The 19680-nt window shown below is 41.4% G+C and overlaps 1 protein-coding gene across 1 annotated transcript in view; it reads left to right on the top strand.

The window, feature by feature from the left end:
• Positions 1 to 19680, top strand: part of LOC307014759 (zinc finger CCCH domain-containing protein 7B-like) — a 31016-nt gene that overhangs the window by 7296 nt on the left and 4040 nt on the right. Inside the window, exons 5-18 of the mRNA XM_079642876.1 lie at positions 19 to 177; positions 806 to 886; positions 1422 to 1481; positions 1749 to 1803; positions 1925 to 2097; positions 3352 to 3874; positions 5660 to 5721; positions 5805 to 5907; positions 6966 to 7124; positions 10018 to 10232; positions 11857 to 11957; positions 12797 to 12978; positions 13395 to 13477; positions 13741 to 13889. Of these exons, the coding sequence (XP_079499002.1) occupies positions 19 to 177; positions 806 to 886; positions 1422 to 1481; positions 1749 to 1803; positions 1925 to 2097; positions 3352 to 3874; positions 5660 to 5721; positions 5805 to 5907; positions 6966 to 7124; positions 10018 to 10232; positions 11857 to 11957; positions 12797 to 12978; positions 13395 to 13477; positions 13741 to 13889 (2105 nt within the window). The remainder of the gene's footprint in view (positions 1 to 18; positions 178 to 805; positions 887 to 1421; positions 1482 to 1748; positions 1804 to 1924; positions 2098 to 3351; positions 3875 to 5659; positions 5722 to 5804; positions 5908 to 6965; positions 7125 to 10017; positions 10233 to 11856; positions 11958 to 12796; positions 12979 to 13394; positions 13478 to 13740; positions 13890 to 19680) is intronic.

Below are 19680 nucleotides of genomic sequence, written 5' to 3'. Positions count from 1 at the left end.
ATCTCTCTTCTCCCACAGGGGGAATATGAGCGGGGCGTGAAGGACTGCGACCAAGCTCTGACGGTGTGTAAGGAAAGCCGCAGGGCTCTGTTCAGGAAGGCCCTTTGTCTGAAGGAGCTCCAGAAGTACAAGGAGGCGTACAACTGCACCACAGACTGCCTGCTGATCAACAGACTGGTAAAGATAGGACTGCCAGTGAAAGTGGACACTAATCAGTCGAAGCAAATTACTTTAATTAAAAAAGTCCGACGGTGTCTCTTGAAGTGAAATGCTCTATGCATTGAGCAAATGTGTTACCTGAGCCAAAACAAAGCACCGCCTTGAGCACATTTTCAGATCTACAGCTAAATGTTACACTAAAATCTGTTTCGAAAAACATTGAAAGTAAAAAATAGGCAATGCAGTAACAGAATCTTTAGTCATATTTAACCTGTTTGACATGAGTTTAGGACCAACAGTTGACAGCTTGGCTCTGATTGGTTGTTTCCCTTCGGTGCAGTGGAGTCCTGCAAATGCCATTTGGGAGTTTTAAAGAGGCAGAAGAACATTACTTTATTTATCAATGATTTTCTGTCCCATGCATCAGGATAGAGAGACAGTTGCTAAAATATGACAGTTATTTTTAATATATTAACCAGCTGTAGCATTTTCTTAGCATTTGTCACATGAACCTTAATTGCAAATAAATAGCTTTTGTGGACCAGTTCATCGTGATATAAAGTGGGTGACACCACATGGTAGAGGCTAGAGACTTGTATCTTGCAAAATGTATTGATTTGTTATCTTTCTGTTTACCTCCTCACAGGACCAACAGGTGAATGAGCTCGCTCAGGAGCTGGCCGTCCATCTCAAACTGAAGAACCGGAAACCATATGTGGCTTCAAAGGTTAGATTACGGTTTAGATTTCTTCCAATATGAAAAGCAAATGAATCATTGGAAAATGTAGGGAAGCAGTCTAGGTTGGGACTTTGATCAAATGTAATATTACATTACATGTCATTTGTTAGAAACTTTTATCCAAATCGACTTACATACTCAATACTGTGGACAATCCCCACAGGAGCACAACGACATGCTGACTGCAGTGGGACTCAAACTTGCTACCCCCTGATTCGAAGTCCAGCACTCCATCCACTGAGCCACAGCCGCCTCCTCGTTAATGTTAATATAACAATAAACAATATAATTTTGGATGAAGGTATTTTGATGCCGAACCCTCTTTGATTAAATATGCAACGCAGGGGGCTATTGGCATCCAAAAGTGTTAAAGAAATGGTTCCTACAGTGGAGAAAAATCTCTGATAAGGGGATTTATTTAGTTGTGTCACGGCATATCTTCACCTTGCTCTAACGCAGACATAATGCACATTGTTCTGTATTTGCTGTCTCTCAAACCAGTGTGTTGTTGTTTCTCCTCCAGGAAGGCGGACTCATCAAGAGATCGGTCACAAACGGAAACACGACTGTTGAAGCCATCAAGGCAAGTTCCTCTCCAACATTAGATTTAATGAAAATGATTCCTACTCAGCTCAAAACCCCAAACGTTTACATTTTGTATACATTTTGAAAACCTCATAGATGATACAGGTTTTTTTTTTAATTCTTCTTGCTAATGGAACATTTTTATTTAATTTTATTCAACTGTCAGAAAACCTAATTTATCCCCTGGTAAAAAATATGATATTGTCCACAACCCATTTTATCTGTTTTAATTGTACCTATATTGTATTGTTTTTCTCCCGCTCAGATATCCAGTGCTCATGTAGGAAACGGTTTGAATCCTCTGAGTGGCTGCGCACCAGGTGGGAATTCTGGATTTGACTTGATCAGAATGAATGTTTTCCTCTGTCAAAATCTTGAAACAATGGTACAAAATCAATTACAAGTAAGATCTAATTAAATGCCCCTCTTTCTTCTCTTCAGTCAGTTTTCCCAGCATGCCTCAGTCCTCCGTCCCCTCCCGAGCTCCCAGCTTCAGACAACCTGCGGTCGCCTCATTTCCTGAAATGCTCAACAACCTAGACGACACAGAGCTGATGGGAGACGACCTGGACAGCCTGCTCGACGACTTCCCTGAGGTGCAGGCCCCGACCGAGGTAAAACCTGATTCTGCTGCAATGGGATGTACTAATAATCAAAATGTTATCGACATCACAATATGGAATAGTGCAGAAAACAACTTCATCAGCAGGCTATCTGAAAATGACTGAATGACACTCTGGCGGAAAGTTAAAGCTTTTTCTAAAAGTTGTAACTGTTGGAAAGATATTCACAAATGCTTCCAGATTTGCTTTTTATTTGTAGAATTTTTTTATAATGTATGTAAGTGAGCTTGAAAAGACAGACACAATAGAAAAACAATATGACTTTACTGTTAAACAGCCTTAAAAAACCATGAAAAGACAACACTCAAGATGCCCTAGATATTAGGCCGTGTCTAGTCTCATGTCACTATCGATAGAACATGAACGCCATAATACATCAAAACCTTCAAATGCGAAAGGTCAATCATGGACAAAGAGGCCCAAAGACCCTGATAGTGTGAAGTAACCCTGCCTTTGTTAGCCCTACATATCTAAATAACACGTATGCACATACTGTTGGAGCATCTAAGGCGGGGGGGTCAAACTCAATTTCATCGCGGGCTACATTCGCATAAAGGTTGCACTCAAAGGGCTTGTTGTAACTATATAAATATATAATATATATATATAAAATAATGTATTATATTACATTATTGCCTCTGAATTGGATTATTATCAGATAGGATAATAACTTGGTAATTAACTACGTCTGAAAGCAGAAGTCCAGGGCAAATAATTGCGAGTCTCTTCAGTGCGCATGTCACAAAACGAGATGCATTGTGGGACATGTAGTTTATGGGCAACCTGCTTCTGTAAAGCGGCATGTAACCGTATAATAAACGTATTATATTCTTTGCAAGCTCTTGCGGGGACATAAAATGAAGTCGCGGACCGGATTTGGCCCCCGGGCCTTGAGTTTGAGACCCCTGATCTAAGGAGATAAAATGTGTATACGATTGTATAGATGTGTGTGTGTGCAAGTACGTATTGTATGTATGTATATTATGTATCATATTTTCTACAACATAGTAAGCATTTATCTTTACCCAGGATGACCCTGTCTGCTTTCATATTGTTTGTCTGGTCATTATTGTAACAAAAATGAAAAACAATAAAACATTTTTTATTTTATTTTTTTAAATCTTCAAATGCGACCTCCAAATCGAGCCATTGGGGCACTTTAATCATAGCTCTTTACATCAATCGGCCCATTCCCCTTTGTTTTCACCCATCATGACTCCAGTTTCATTCTTCCATGTTTTACAGACCCTCGCCCAGGCAGTATTCCCAGCCCTCCCTTTCATCCTTCCCGCTCCGACCCCTCAGCTTCCCCCGGCCTTCTTCAGCTCCTCCGTCAGCGAGCTGAACTCCCTGGACTCCTTCTGCGGGGTCATCAGCACCAACACTGGGGCCCTGGACGCCCTGGACGCCCTGGATAATCCAGACTTGACCTTTGGGATTAGCATTTCTCCAGAGTTGCCGTTGCCCTCCGCGGCGCTGGATGGTCTGGATGATCTGGATTGCCTGGATGACTTCTTGGATAACGTTGCTGCTGGGACTGAGTCCATCTGTAAAGTGGAGGCAGGGGAGAAGTCTCTGGACGATCTGCTGGATGAACTGGATCCTCCGGAGTCCGTTTGTGTTTCAGGAGGTCAGCGTGCCGTGGAGGATCTCGACTCTCTGGATGTCTTGGATTCTTTTCCCTCGGGCGAAGGTGTTTCGCCCATTTTCCCACCAGTCTCCTTCGGGGCGGCAGGCCTGGACACGCTCTCCGATTTCCGCTCCACCGGTGATTATGATTAACTTGTTGTTTTTATTGGCAAACACCTGGGGCCTCATTTATAAACGGTGCGTACGCTCAAAACATGGCGTACGCCAGTTTCTAAGCAATGTTAGCGATTTTATAAAAAACAGACTTGACGGGAACATGTGCGGTCCTAAACGCAAACTCTGACCCATGCGTACGCACTACGCACAAAACGGGAGAACTGCGACACCGGCAGAAGGAAGAATGGAGAGAAATATGTGGAAATATTACCATAAATATAATGTTACCTCTCATTTATCATATATGAAGAATCCATTCACAAAAATGTATTGAAGCCAATCTTAAAATGATTAATCAAACGCCTGTTTGAGATTCCTCAGTGCACACAAAAACATAACTTGGAGAAATAAATATACGGATATGTTATTTAAAACCACCTCGAATATGTTGTCTTAATGTTATGACATGTTTTTCATAAATTATGCGGTAAGCAGGAGGACAGAATTACGTCTAAACTGACGCCGTTTTGCATTTCTATAGGTCGTAGATACGAGCATGGTTTTATATACTATCACGTTTAATCATGTTTTATGCCGTTTGGCAAAACTTGAGACTCGCTTGTAAAACACAGGAGGTATGGAAACTAAGAACACCATATATTTGGCAGCTGATATAACTCAACACGTTAGTTTTATTTCATTTAAGTGGTGGATAGTCAGTTTCTGCGGGGAGGGGGGGGTTTAAGACCCACAGGCTGCAGTGGAGACGCTGCACACAGCTGATCGACAGCTGGAACACAAACCACCAAATAAACAAACAAACATTAATTGACTCCACGCAGGGATCCCCCGATACTTTCTTACAGTTTCTCATCATGGGGGGGGGTCTCCTGTCCCCGGCACAAACACACTGCCTGAGGAAGCTTATGTGTGTTTTGTCATTAACTTTTTTCGGACTACTTATTTATTTATTTTGGTGACGATCCGACCTCCATGCTGCTACTCTGGTTCAAACTGCATCCACCAAACAATATGATTTATCTCCACCTCCCCAAAATAACAAAAATCTGACACGGTGGGAGATTTCTTTTTTAGCTGTTCTGTCATCCTTTCCTGCGATCTTCTTCATGCAGTCAGTCAAAAATAAATATTAATACGGGGCGTTTCTTTGACTATTTATAGGCAAATATGGGCGTTACGTGAAGTCCGCAAAAGCTAAGCCGCATTTCGAGTTGATTGTGCGTCCTACGCCGTTATGCAGTGTTTTATCAATCGTAAAATATCTGTTCCTATTTATTTGCTTTGTCCTACCTAAGCAACCTTCCCACGTGAATCCTACGCAAGGCTTTGTAAATGAGGCCCCTGGTCTTTTTTTAAAGGGAAAGGCAGCAGATCAGTTGACGAGTGATGATTTTTTTTGTTTACATGCATTGTCTTGTTCAGCATGAAAAATATCAGATTTTGAGATAAAAAAAAAAAATCATTCATTCAAATAAACATTTTATAGTTTATTTTTAATATTATCCTTATTTTATTCTCTTTATATTTTTCATAATTTATTAATTTCCAAAATTCAAGGATAAAAAAAGATAATTAAAGATACATTTATTTTACCGCTTATTCTATATTTTATGTCCGTTCATCCGTTGCACTCTGAGGTTTCCCCATTTTTTTTAATCTGGGGTTTATGGGAATTTTTCCTTGATAGAATTGCTCTACTTTTATTAAAAGATCATGCGAGTGTTTGCACATGTTTTAACCCATGTATAACACATGTTCATATTATTCTAACTTGTTTTTTCTTCAGGTATCTCAGGCTCTCAGACTGCTGCAGCTCCAGTGATGCGATCTCAAAAGAAGACCTCCAAAGTAAGACTTCTTATCTGGCTTGTGTTTCCTGATCTCTTGTTGTCCGTTTTGTCGGTATTAACTTAAATCTTATTCTTACCAAGGCAACCAAGGAGAAGAAAACCCCCCCGCAGCTTGCAGTCACTCACCCGTTATCCTCCACCCACGAGTTCCTGCAGGCCTGCACCGCCTGTTTCCCTCAGAGAGGTACGTCCATGTTCTTCTCTTAAACTACAAAGAACAAAAATATAAACGCAACACTTTTGTTTTTGCTCCCATTTTTCATGAGATGAACTCCAAGATCTAAAACATTTTCTATATACACAAAATAACAATTTCTCTCAAATATTGTTCAGAAATCTGAAAAAATCTGTGATAGTGAGCACTTCTCCTTTGCCGAGATAATCCATCCCACCTCACAGGTGTGGCATATCAAGATGCTGATTAGACAGCATGATTATTGCACAGGTGTGCCTTAGGCTGGCCACAATAAAAGGCCACTCTGAAACGTGCAGTTTTGCTTTATTGGGGGGGTCTGAGGGTATCGGCGTATACAACAGCTTGTTCCAGTTCCTGCCAATATCCAGCAACTTGGCACAGCCATTGAAGAGGAGTGGACCAACATTCCACAGGCCAAAATCAACAACCTGATCAACTCTATGTGAAGGAGATGTGTTACACTGCGTGAGGCAAATGGTGGTCACACCAGATACTGACTGGTTTTCGGACCCCCCCAGACCCTGAGGCTGTGCGAAGTTGCTGGATATTGGCAGGAACTGGAACACGTTGTCGTATACGCCGATCCAGAGCATCCCAAACATGCTCAATGGGTGACAGGTTAGGGTTAGGGTTTAACCCTAGGGTTTTCGGACCCCCCCAGACCCCCCCCAATAAAGCAAAACTGCACGTTTCAGAGTGGCCTTTTATTGTGGCCAGCCTAAGGCACACCTGTGCAATAATCATGCTGTCTAATCAGCATCTTGATATGCCACACCTATGAGGTACACAAAAGTGCATTTTGCATGATAGGTCACCTTCAAACAAACAAACATGAGGGCCCTTTTCTCATAACCGTGTCTATATAACAGTCAGCATGTTATTTGAAATATTTGGACACAATAAGCATATCATTGGAAAGCTTTATCAGTGTGTGTAGCTCAAAATGTGTTTCTGGGTGGATGTGACTGATTCTGATACAGCCGGTCACACATGTCTCTCTTTGTGCCCCTGCTTTTTTCTGACCTATTGAATATTTTTTTTTTCAGGTCAAAGCATTCATTCATTTTTTCACAAGCCGGACCTGGTCCACAGCTGTAAAGAAAACATGTTGTTGTGTCGACGAAGAACCGTCCCTCCTTCAGAGTGGACTAGAGTGAGACAGATCCCCAATTGTTCCTTCAAGGGGCCGTTTGTACTCTGCAGAGGTAAGCATCTCAAAATCAGATGGATCAGTTCTTATCTCTTGGCATTCATTGTTCTTGTATTTAAACTGATGTGTGTAGTGATTTGTGCGTGTCTCTATAAATATAGTGGTGTATTAGAATGAATAGGATATTGATGCTGAATTGCACAAATCACTATTAAGCCAAATTCTTACAAGCCATGTATTACATTTAAACCTGTGTGTGTGTAATTCAGTATTTGTTTTTCCCATTCTTCAAATTTGTATCTACCAAATTACACTTTAGTTCAATGTCTATGGTTCGTCAAAATCAGCATTTTAACAAAGACAAACTTGCTAAACTTAGTAAAGTCTGTAGCTAAACAAGGTGATCAATACTTGTTTAGTTTTTTATTTTGCACTGAGGGTCTTTGTTTCCTGTGTTTGTTTGTGTGACTGAGCAGACCCCATGCTGGAATGTGGGGGGTGGGATCAGTTCAGGTTAACCCGAGTTGACCCATCCTGTCGTAAATTGACCGTTTGACCCTCGCTTAACTGTTATTACCCTAATTAAGCCTTCAGAGACATTTCCAGCACTGATAACCAGCTCCATTACTCTTTGTGATTAATTGAAGGAGGGCAGTATGGATATATGATATAGTAGTTTTGGGTATATTATGTTTAAATGTATTTTCCCATGCAAACAAGGCTACATTCTCCGCGGGTCTTAAAAACTATTAAAAGTTGATGATTCAATTTAGCGAAAATTAAGGTTATTAAAACGTATTAAACAGCATTTCCCAAGGTTTTACATTTTGTAGCTTGTTTTCAATAAGTATATCAATTGTCCAAAGAGGTTGTATTCTACAGTCTGCCTGAATGTAATCATTGCGTAGGTGTGTAGTGTGATTCTGTGTAGTTTATTTATGGCATCCCGTTGGGTTTGACGTCATCTGAACGGGACATCTCACGCTCACTGCTTGATAGCGCACGAAGGCCCGTTTACGCCGGTTGTTAAACAACATCGTTATGGGGAAATGCAAGTCTGCGTCCAAATGGTTGGAAGATAAGGAGGAAGGACAATCAATACTGTATATAGTCAATGTGAGGTAAAGTGTGTCGCCAAGGTAACCGGTTAGAACTCCAAGTGGCGATGAGGTCTTAAAATGTATGGAAAGGGTCTTTAAAAAAGGTCTTAAAAGGAATTACATCTGACTTCAGCATTCCTGCATATACCCTGTTCTCTTTCATTGGTCAGAGACGGCTACATGAAAAGGAACTATTGATGACTCATGAATTCAGGGAAGCAGTTAAAAAGGACCTGAAATAAAAATAAAAATAATTTAACGTGACTGTAAGTTAGGGCTCGGCAATACATTGATTTTAAATAGATATCGGTTTTTAAAGCTACATGTCAATTTCTGAACCTACCAGAATGCAATGGAAAAATCCAATGGACTTTTTGTCTATTGAGCCCCTGTGATGCTAACTTCCGGTTCGGCCTACAAAAATATGTCGTCACTGCACCACTCTTATTGTACCCTTCAATATATTTTCAATATCTACAATATTGGTTATATTTTCATATTTGATTGCCCGTGACCAGAGATGGTAAAAGTACACACATCCTTTACTCAAGTAGAAGTACAGATACTCGTGTTTAAAAATACTTTGGTGAAAGTAGAAGTACTGACTAAACTTCTTTACTCAAGTGAAAGTAAAGAGGGCTTTGAAATGTACTTAAGTAAAAAGTACCCATAACTAGCAGCTGTTTTAAAGAGTACCTGACCTCCCTTTATATTAATAGAACAATAATGTCATTGTTAGCTAATGAATGTTTCCATGCTGAACAACGGCAACATGACAATGTTTTCATTGGTTCCTCTTCTTTAGAGAAGACCAGGAAATGATGGATACACGGATCGTGTTCAAATCAATAGGCACGCAATGACTCTAAATAATAATGATCACGCCACCAAACACACATTCAAACTAAAGGAACCAGCCTGTTTGGAAAATGTAAGAAGTAGAAAGTACAGGTATTTGAGTTCAACATGTAAGAAGTAGAAAGTACAGGTATTTGAGTTCAACATGTAAGAAGTAGAAAGTACAGGTATTTGTGTTCAACATGTAAGAAGTCGTCAGAAAAATAAGTAGTGGAGTAAAGTACTGATACCAGAAAAATGTACTTACAGTAGGTACAGTAACAAAGTATTTGTACTCCACTACTTCCCACCTCGGCCCATGAATGGGGCGAAGCCTGCGAGCTAGTTCAGGCAGTCAACTCGAGCACTTATGCTGCATTCATACATAACGCCCCTTGCCACTCTACAACCAACCAAACAGACTCTCCTTAATATGCCACTCTATTGAACCTGCCAGATATCTCTCTATGCTTTGCTTGCTGCTGCTTTGCTGCTGCTACTTCCACGTTGCTGCTGCTTGCCTGCCCCACCACCACCCCAGCTTCCACCTGTAGTCTCGGGGGGTTAGTTATTTAATCATCACTCATCGTGCTATGTATATCTGTGGAGCGATGAGGCCCGAGCCTAGACGCCAAACTCAACTATATGCTGCTTCTAAACATGGGCTTCAGTCTCAGCATAGGGTCACCACAGGGCTGCGTGCTGAGCCCCCTACTATACGCCCTCTACACCTATGATCTCGTCCCCGCCCACACCAGCAACTCCATCATAAAGTTTGCTGATGATACCACCGTGGTGGGCTACATCTCAGGGGGTGACGAGACCGCGTACATGGAAGAGGTGGAGCAACTGATAGCGTTGTGTAAAGTAAACAACCTGCAGCTGAACAAGCTGAAAACCCAGGAAATGATCATTGACTTTAGGAGGAAGAAGACCGGCATGCAGCCCCTGTACATTGATGGAGGCTGTGTGGAGAGAGACTCAGTGATCAAATTCCTTTTTACTTTTCAGAACTGCTGAGCTCCGGGGATTTGGGCAGATGTAAATTCGGAGAGGACTGCACGTTTGCCTACAACTTGCTGGAGATCGACGTTTGGACAGAAGAGAGGAAGGGGACGCTGGACAGACAGCTGCTGTTTGAGACAGAACGTTTAAAACTGGACCCCGTGGATAGCATCCTGCGCCTTCTGAAGGAGAACAAGGGCGTGTTCGTGTTCCTCTGTCAGGTCAGTGCCCTTTTACTCATTATATTATTATATTTGATCATTTTTATGGTACAGACATAGTTTCGGATCTCTTCTTATGTCTGTTTAACCAAGGGGGGTCCATACAGAAAAATATACGAAGGGTTGGGCCACTCACTAGAGGTATACTGCCTCAGTTCAGTTCAGTCAGACAACGTGTTTCTTAATATGTTTATTAGAAGCAGCATATAGTTTGAGTTTGGCGTCTAGGCTCCGGCCTCATCACTCCACAGATTTACAAAGAACATTGAGTGATGATTAGATAACTATTCCCCGAGCCTATAGGTGGAGCTGGGGTGGAGCTGAGGTGGTGGTGGGGTTGGGCAGGCGAGCAACATGAAACACAGCAGCAGCAACATGAACGCAGCAGTAGCAAGTGAACACAGCAGCAGCAGCAGCAGCAGCATAGCGAGGCAGAGAAAGGAAGACCTAGCAGCTTAAATAGAGCGGCATGTTTAGGAGAATGTGTTTGGTTAGTTGTAAGAGGGACGAGGTGCGTCACGTGTTAATGTATCATTGGTGCTCGAGTTGACTTCCTGAACTAGCTCGCAGGCTTCGCCCCATTTGTAAGTCAGCAAAATCAATCAAAAGTAGGTGAATGATGCTTGTGAGTGTTGGCAGCTCATCCCTTACAACAGAAGCCTCACATTGATTATAATAAGGAGAAATAGGAAGGGTGTATTTCAAGCTTGTTATGTAAATAAGTTATTGAGCTTTTTTCTTATCAACTAAGATATGTTAGAAAATGGTTCCAACTTTAATTGACTGAATTTATTTGAAAAGTGGTCTTATTAGCACATATATAGTTAAGAAGTACAATATAAGACCAGCACACGTTTCATTTGTGGGCCATATTCCATTATACTTTTTTTATTTGCTGAGGGCCGATTCAAAATGGTTGTTTGGATACCCCTGGTTTAACCTAATTATATACATATATATATATATATATATATATATATATATATATATATATATATATATATATATATATATATATATATATTTTGGTATGAATTATTTATGTATTTGTTTTAAACATCTCGCTGTCCAGTATATTTTAATACTGCATACAGTATGTATATTCTTCTGTATCATACACAATGGATTGTATTGATCAAACAATAAATACAAAAACATTTATTAAATAAAGCTTAATGTAATTAATTAAAAAAATCAAGGTCATTTATTTATTCATGTGTGTCTTTTTATATTGTACAACTTTCTTTATTTCTGTAAGTAACATTTGTACTATTATCTCTGTAGTTTTCTGTATGGAATCAGGTATGTTTACCTTTTTTATAGTGGTTAAGTTGGGACTACTGACCTAATTACACACAAATATATATATAAGGGAAAATACAGCAATGAGCATGTTTAGATGAATAGGAATGTGTGTAAATATCGTGATATAAAATATTTAATTGAATTTATATGATATACTGACTTTTATTTCTACAATTAACTCTTATTTCTGAGGATAGTTTATTGTGTAATAAAACACAATATTGGAAACATAAGAATTACATTATAAACAGCTTTTTATTGTATCATTTCTTTGTCTCATCATCTTTTGTTGGTATTGTCTGTCTTACTGTCTCTGTAGGAATGCTATGACGGTAAACCTAGGATCATCAGTAATCGCTGCAGAGACAATCGCACCACCTGCTCCAACCTGGACGCTCACCACACCTTCGATGCCAACAAGTGAGCAAGTTTACAACATATCTCCTCCTCATCGTACGCTGTGTTTCTGTTCACTAAAGGTCACCTCTTCTCCATGTCTCTTCTACATCAACATGTGTCCCCTCTTCTTCATGTCTCTTCTACATCAACATGTGTCCCCTCTTTTTCATGTCTCTTCTACATCAACATGTGTCCCCTCTTCTTCATGTCTCTTCTACATCAACATGTGTCCCCTCTTCTCCATGTCTCTTCTATATTAACATGTGTCCCCTCTTCTTCATGTCTCTTCTACATCAACATGTGTCCCCTCTTCTCCATGTCTCTTCTACATCAACATGTGTCCCCTCTTCTCCATGTCTCTTCTATATTAACATGTGTCCCCTCTTCTTCATGTCTCTTCTACATCAACATGTGTCCCCTCTGTGGAAAGAGACTCTGAAAGTTTCAGGAACAAAGATTCTCTCTCTTTTTGATCCATTTCTATAAAAACCTGTCTGAAAATAAGCTGATCAGATTTTGGCCACTTTATGATGTCATAACGATGTGTTGGCTTGGTAACCATTAGCCAATCACCAACCAAGGTAACCCCCCCCACCTTATCACCTGAATCTCCTCCTAGAGCACCATTGAGTTCTTTGTAACCAAATCTCTCTCAGAGGGGCGTGGGGAGGGGCTCCTTATTTTCATCTAAAGTAACAGACAGAGAATCAGCACTTTTGAAACAGGGCTGAAACAGAGGGGATTATGGGTAATTCTGCAATGATCTGTTTGGGGTTTCGAGCCAAACACTTCAGAGACATGTTCTTTATATATCTGAGGACCTTTTTAAAACGTGCTTTTCTTCTCTCCTGTGCCGTCAGATGCTTGGCGTTTGTGATGAGGACCCACAGTGTGAACTACAGAAAGGTCCGGCCCCTCAGCATCCTGTGCACTTTGGATTTGTGCCGCCACGCCATCCGCTACGGCTGCCAGCGAGAGGAAAGCTGCTGCTTCGCCCACTCCGTCATAGAGCTCAAAACCTGGATGGTGCAGCGAGACACAGGTGCAGGAATGAGTCCTAAAGCAGGGAATGAGTTAGCATTTTAGCACTTCCAGGTTCCTTCAGCAAGTCAATGGGTTCATTGAGTGTGTTTTGGATTAGAAGCGTGAAATAAGATCTGTGTTTCACACAAGCTGAAGAGATTTTGTTTGTTCCAAGTCATAAAATACAGCCGTAAATACCCCACTTGTGAATGTCAAGCTTTTGTGTCTTAAAACATGCAATTGATAACAAAAATTAGACATCATCTCAACGAACATTAGCCACCTTTAGCTTAGCGGTGGTGACGTGAAGTCATGTGACCGTGATGTAGTTCCTTTATAGCCTAGCGTTAGCTTTTTCATTGAGTTGCAATAGCCTCTGATGTTTCTCTTTAATTGAATGTTGACTTTATCAATGTGTGTGCTTCTGTTATTCAGGTATCAGCCCTGAGGAGATAGTGAAAATATCCACAAAGTATGCTGAGAAGCAGGAGCACGTCTCAAGAGAACAGAATGGAAGAGTAAGACATTTCTATATATTTTTATAGAAACTACATAGTGTTTTTCCTGCATGTATAATGATGTGTTACATTTTTTTATTTTTTCAACAGTGTCACCAAATCACTGCTAGTCTTAAATGCCTTCTAACTATTTTTCATTTTGTGTAACTTACATAATTATACATTTTCATTTAATATACAAATGTGTGTAATTGTTTATATGGGCAGAAGATGAAAAGTTAAATGACACACATTACAATTCTTTATCATTTGATTTTTAACAGTTGTCTTCTGGAGGCGTTGGGGGTAAACCTAAAGGAGGGAAGAGTCTGAACATGAATATGAAGTTTGTCTGTGCTCGCTGCTGGGCGGACCGCCGCATCGGGGAACCTGACAAAGCCCTGAAGTACTGCAGCGCTAAGGCCAGGCACCTGTGAGTAAAAAGAATGAATTTACGTAGATTCAAATAGTTCGGGCTCCTTTCTCAGTGGAAAGGAAAGTTAAAAAATACATATTTAAAGGTGGGGTAGGTAAGAATGGAGAAACCAGCTCGAGTGCACTAGAATTTGAAAGTATGCAGCCGAAAGAAATCTGCCCCTCCTCCAACACACACGAACGCGCACATGACCAATGAGGGCACGAGATAAGTTGCCACTCGAACTGCAGTCGGTGTAGACAGGAGTACTTAGTAGGGACCCTCCCACTTGGGCGAGTGCCAGGTTCCTCTTTACCCTGGTGAACACCCCCTCTCCTGGTTTCACTGTCTGCTTGGAGTCAGGTACTTCCTGTGTAGAAGGGACAACAACATTTGTGATCTCTTTTCTTCTTAACATTTTTGCCATATATTCTGCTGTGTTTTCACTCATACTTTCGTCCTCTCTTACAAATGGTTTTAACTCAGGCAGATAGTATGGTCTTCCGTATAACATTTCAAAAGGTGACAGCCCTCTAGCACTGGGTAGAATGTGCATGCTTAGTGGTGCTAAACATCTCATCCATGTTTTCCCTGCCTCAGCCATCATCTTCTTTAGTTTTGCTTTTACTGTGCCATTATTTAATTATATCAATCCTGCTGACTGTGGATGATAAGAACAATGACGTTTTAACTGTATTCCAAATACGGCTGTTAAATCCTGAATGACTTTATTTACAAAGTGTGTGCCATTATCACTATAGATCTTCTCTAGAATCCCAAAACGTGGGATTGTGTGATTTGTCAGTGCTTTAGCAACTGCCAATGCATCTGGATTTCTTGTTGGGAACGCTTCAATCCATTTTGAGTACATGTCAATGATTGATATTTAATTCCTTCACATTCAATCAGTTCAATGAAATCCATGCAAATGTGCTGAAATGGATACTGGGGCTCAGGTATTTTACCACTCTTTGGTCCAAACTGTCCATGAGGGTTATGCTGTGCACACACAGAACATGCTAAAACTTTTTTTTTTGGAGTAGTTAGTGAAGCCAAAGACTGTGAATATCTTTTATGTCTACCATCCCCACTGTTGAGCCGTGGTCCAACCCATGGCTCAATATCACTGCATATCGAAATAAGCTTTTTGGTAATACAAATGTGCCTTCTGCGCTTACCCACAATCCCTCTGCGTTCAGTGTGCAGCGTTTTTTCTTCCAGTATGCTTTCTCTCTGTCAGCTGCATTCGCTTGCATGTCCCTCAGTAATTCTTGATCAATGTGTACAGTAGTTCGTAGCAAAGCGAGTTGCCCTTTTCTTTTACTTTTTCTCTTCTTTTCCTTTTATGCACATATCCAAAAACCTTCTCTTTTCTCCTCCTTCCCCTACAAACTTTTTAAAACTTCAATCGTGGTATTTGAACCACCTTTAATCCTTCTGAGCTAGATATCACATCAACTTCGACAGGAAGTTTAATATCTTTCCCTGTCCATCTATTTCAGTCTTCTTTATCCATCGGTTCTTTTTTCTCTTCAGCCTTCTACAACCTTCTCTTGTTTCCATTTCTAACCAGTCTTTTACTTATAATCTGTCCATTTCTGAAATAATCTCTTCTCCTTGTACTTCCTAAATTACAACTGTTGTTTCTGATTGTGATAGTGTTAGGAAAATATCACTCGACACCAGGTTGAGAATCAATAATCAGGTTCTAGTTTATTCTTGCAAGAAGGAGCAGAGTTACATCACATACAGTTATCCCCAAAACTAAGTAGAAATGCCCTATAGTCGAACCTCGAACTATAAAACTCACAATAGTTTTTTACCAAAACTAAGAAAGTGCCCTATAGTTTACCCACAAACTGCGTATTTTAAAAGTACTTTAGCTAAGTTTACCTGGCTTTCTAGGACTTTTTTGGTATTCTTCCGCGAACCAGGGGGTTGAAACCAAAATGATTCCTGTGTTGACGTTCTCTCCTGTGTCGGTAGTTCAAGGATCCTTCACTCCTCTCCTCTCCAGCGTAGGGCTGAACAATTAATCGATTTTAAATCGAAATCGCGATTTTAAATGATGCGATTATTAAATCGCAAAGCCTGCGATTTATTTTAACATTTTTTTTATTTATTTTTTTTGTTCTTCTTGTGTGTCAGTCATTCACACCAATCAGAAGTGCTGTGCTCCACATGTACCAGCCGTTGTTAACCAATCAGAAGTGGCCCATGATAGAAGGTGGTAGACAGATTGATCCAATCACCTGCCAAGTATTTTTGAAACACTTTTCCAAATGGCTTCCAATGGAGCTCCCCTAGATGGTTTGGTGAGACCGTCTGAGTCAGGTTAGTAATGCTCCATCACATGTTTCTAGTACAGGGTGAGTCTTAAACTGAAGCTTGACTTTAAAGCAACCCAAGTTTCATGTAAGTTTAGTTCTTTCACTCGTAGCTCGGGCTTCGGGGGTGCTAGAGACGGGAGCACGTTGATACGACCTTCATAGCCGGAGTTATGGCCGCATTTTACAATAAACTTCCGTTGGGTCGCTTAAAAACAAATATCGTAATTCGAATCGCAATATTTGTCAGAAAAATCGCAATTACATTTTTTTTTCTCCAAAATCGTGCAGCCCCAGCGTAACCTGGCCCCCCTATTTTCCAAATGGTTTCTTTGTAAAGGAAACAAAGTAGGGTCTTTTTGTAAGAGTCCTCGACTCCCTGTGCACAGTGTCAGGCTCGTTTGCCCGGAGAGAAAAAAGGAGGTCTTGGATCCGGCTCGAAGGACCAATTATGTTAGGGAGATATCACTCGACACCAGGTTGAGAATCAATAATCAGGTTCTAGTTTATTCTTGCAAGAAGGAGCAGAGTTAAATCACATGCAAAGGATATGGGTTAACTCACATGGGGTATGTTGCTCAACGGAGGAGCAAAAAATATCAGGCTTATATAGTCCAAAACACAGAGATAGATAACAGCAAAGTCGTAAATCGAGGTAGCACTAATATCAGCCGCGGGTGTCGGAAAGTCGGGTCATCTGCGACTTCTGGACTTAAGTGAGATATGTAGAAGTGTGTGCCTGTCCCCTCATAAAGATCAACAACCTGAAATGACCTGCCTCCTCCTATCATAAAGAGGCAGCTGCAAGGTCGTACACAGTTCAGTCACGTGTGTGTGTGTGTGTGTGTGTGTGTGTGTGTGTGTGTGTGTGTGTGTGTGTGTGTGTGTGTGTGTGTGTGTGTGTGTGTGTGTGTGTGTGTGTGTGTGTGTGTGTGTGTGTGTGTGTGTGTGTGTGTGTGTGTGTGTGTGTGTGTGTGTGTGTGTGTGTGTGTGTGTGTGTGTGTGTGTGTGTGTGTGTGTGTGTGTGTGTGTGTGTGTGTGTGTGTGTGTGTGTGTGTGTGTGTGTGTGTGTGTGTTACCTAATTCTAGAATCTCCATGTCCTCATCTGTTCAGGTTACAGAGACATTATCAGAACTTGCTTCTGTGTCGCTGGCAAGGTCTGAATCATTTTTGTTTTGGGTTATTTTGTTTTGGGTTAGTCTGTTCTTCTTTAGTTGTTATTTGTATTTGAACCTCTACATTCACCCTCTCCACCTGTTCAATGTGTGCGTGACAATACATGACCTGATTCAGTAGATTTGCTGGGCTCTAGTCATGCCTGCTCCACCCAATCCTCCGTCCCCTCCTGTGGCCTTCTTTGTTCGCACCCCCTCCCCAATGTCCCATCCTTCCGCACACGTTGCAACTTCCCTCCTGGAAAGTTCCTCTTCCCCGTCCTCGTCCTCCACCTCGTCCCCCACCTCGTCCTCCACCTCGTCTCTCCCCGCCGCCATGGCCCCGTCCGCGCCAGCCTCCCCTTTGATCACCTCGGTACATCAGAAGTGAAATCATCAGACTCATCTTGTCTTATAAACAATCCATTTTGCTGTTGTTTCTTATTTTTCTTTCATTTGTCTACCTTCTCCGCATGTTCTGCAAAAAAACTTTATCCAGCGCCTCTATCTCCCACCCCAACATGTGTTTCTGCACAAAGTGTGATACCTCCGGTTTCAGCCCTGTCATGAATGCATTCTTCAGCTGCATATGGTGATTTATCACCAGCTGTGAATGGAACTCTCTGTTTTGGTCAAAAACAGTTTTCATACGTGTGTAAAACTGCACCACTGTTTAATTTGCCTGTTGTTTGGTTGTCTGTATCTTTGTCCAATCAGCTACGGGCTTGTACGCGTCTGTGATCCTTGTCAACATAAGATTTAAACGGTTGTCTAAATCTGGATGGTTGTAACGGAGCGGGTTATGCCCATTGTCTAACGGATTCCACTCCTCCTGGAACTGACGGCAGTCTACTCATATCAGTCGGAGACATTGCTCCAATTCCACCCCATTTACCACCTATCATGCTATATTTGAATAATATAATGTAGGACCATACCTATATAAGACATATTTATACTTTTTATTTTTCAAAATACCAAACAGATCATGCATTTTAGCCATTCCTCATTTCGCTCAATTTAACACTGTCTTTGCATGGGCTGATTCTGTGAGAACAGCACCATCTACAGGCCTGGCATATGTACTACAGCGTCTCCAGCGCTTTCCAACGGCAATGTCCGTGGCTGTCTCCTCCTGATTGGTGGAGTTGGCCCAATAGCCGTAGCGCCACTTCTGTGACGTCATAGAAGTGTTCTAATCTGGATCAGTCTGTATCAGATCCGTTGCAGCCCCTTTTTAAAAGATTCGGGTATGGAGGAAAATAGAAAGGGTTGTGTTTTCTGACACTTGGTGAGTTCCCTGGAACACCGGGGACACATATTCATGTAGAAAAGACGTACTAAAGTGCATTTTGCATGATAGGTCACCTTTTAAGTTTAAATCCTACCCTCTCAAACTCGATATTTGTTTTATTGTTTCGGCAGAATTTTCTTTTGGGTGTGGGATATATTGAATAACATTTCTTTCATCCGATTGCGTCCATCCTCTGTACACTTGAACAATATCTGGTCGTGTTTCCCCATCCACTATTTCTCCTGCTCTAGGATTTGGCATTTCAATCAGTGGCAACACATTAATCCTATTTCCTGTTATAGATATAACTTCAGTTTTGTATATCTTACCTGACCGTGTGTTGCTGGCTCCCCCCCCATGCCGGCTGTTCTTTGCGCGGGGGCATAGGGGTCAGCGTGTGGAGGTGGCTGGGGCGGCTGCCTGAGGAGGCGGTGGAGGAGCAGAGGGGTGAAACGAGCCGGAGGGCTGGGGTCAGAGGAAGTCTCCGGGGTACTGCCGCTCCGGTGCCTGGGTTTCATGACTTGGCTGCTCGTGCACCACATCAGGTCCAGCAGGAGAGAGATACGGAGGAGGGGGTTGGCGGCGTCTGCAGACCACTTGATCATCAAGTGTCTCCAGTTTCTCGGTAAAGGGGAGATTAGGATACAAGTTATACAAAACTTGTGTTTCTGATTCTCCTTTTTCTGATTCTGTTATTTTGTCAACTCTTTCCTTTTCTCTCCTTCTCCTCTCTATCTCTCTCTCATGCACTTCCCTTCTATTCCTTGTTTCGGCTAACCACATCAGAGCCCCTAATAAATCCTCTTCTTCCTCCCTCTTCCCATTACCATTACATTTGTTCTCGATGTTATCGATCAGTTGTTGGCCTTGGAAGTCGTATTTCTTTTGCCACTTTTTTAACCTTTCATACTCCTTCTATGCTTCACCTGCATCCATTTAGCATCTCCTGATAAGACTATCTCTGTTTCTGTCTTCTTCCCACGGTTCTTGCTCCAGCTTAAACCCATGATAAAACTTCTATAACTTTCCCTAA

The sequence above is a fragment of the Notothenia rossii genome, assembly GCF_949606895.1.
Source record: "Notothenia rossii genome assembly, chromosome: 8".
Classification (NCBI taxonomy): domain Eukaryota; kingdom Metazoa; phylum Chordata; class Actinopteri; order Perciformes; family Nototheniidae; genus Notothenia; species Notothenia rossii.
This window is presented reverse-complemented; position numbering and strand designations above follow the sequence as displayed.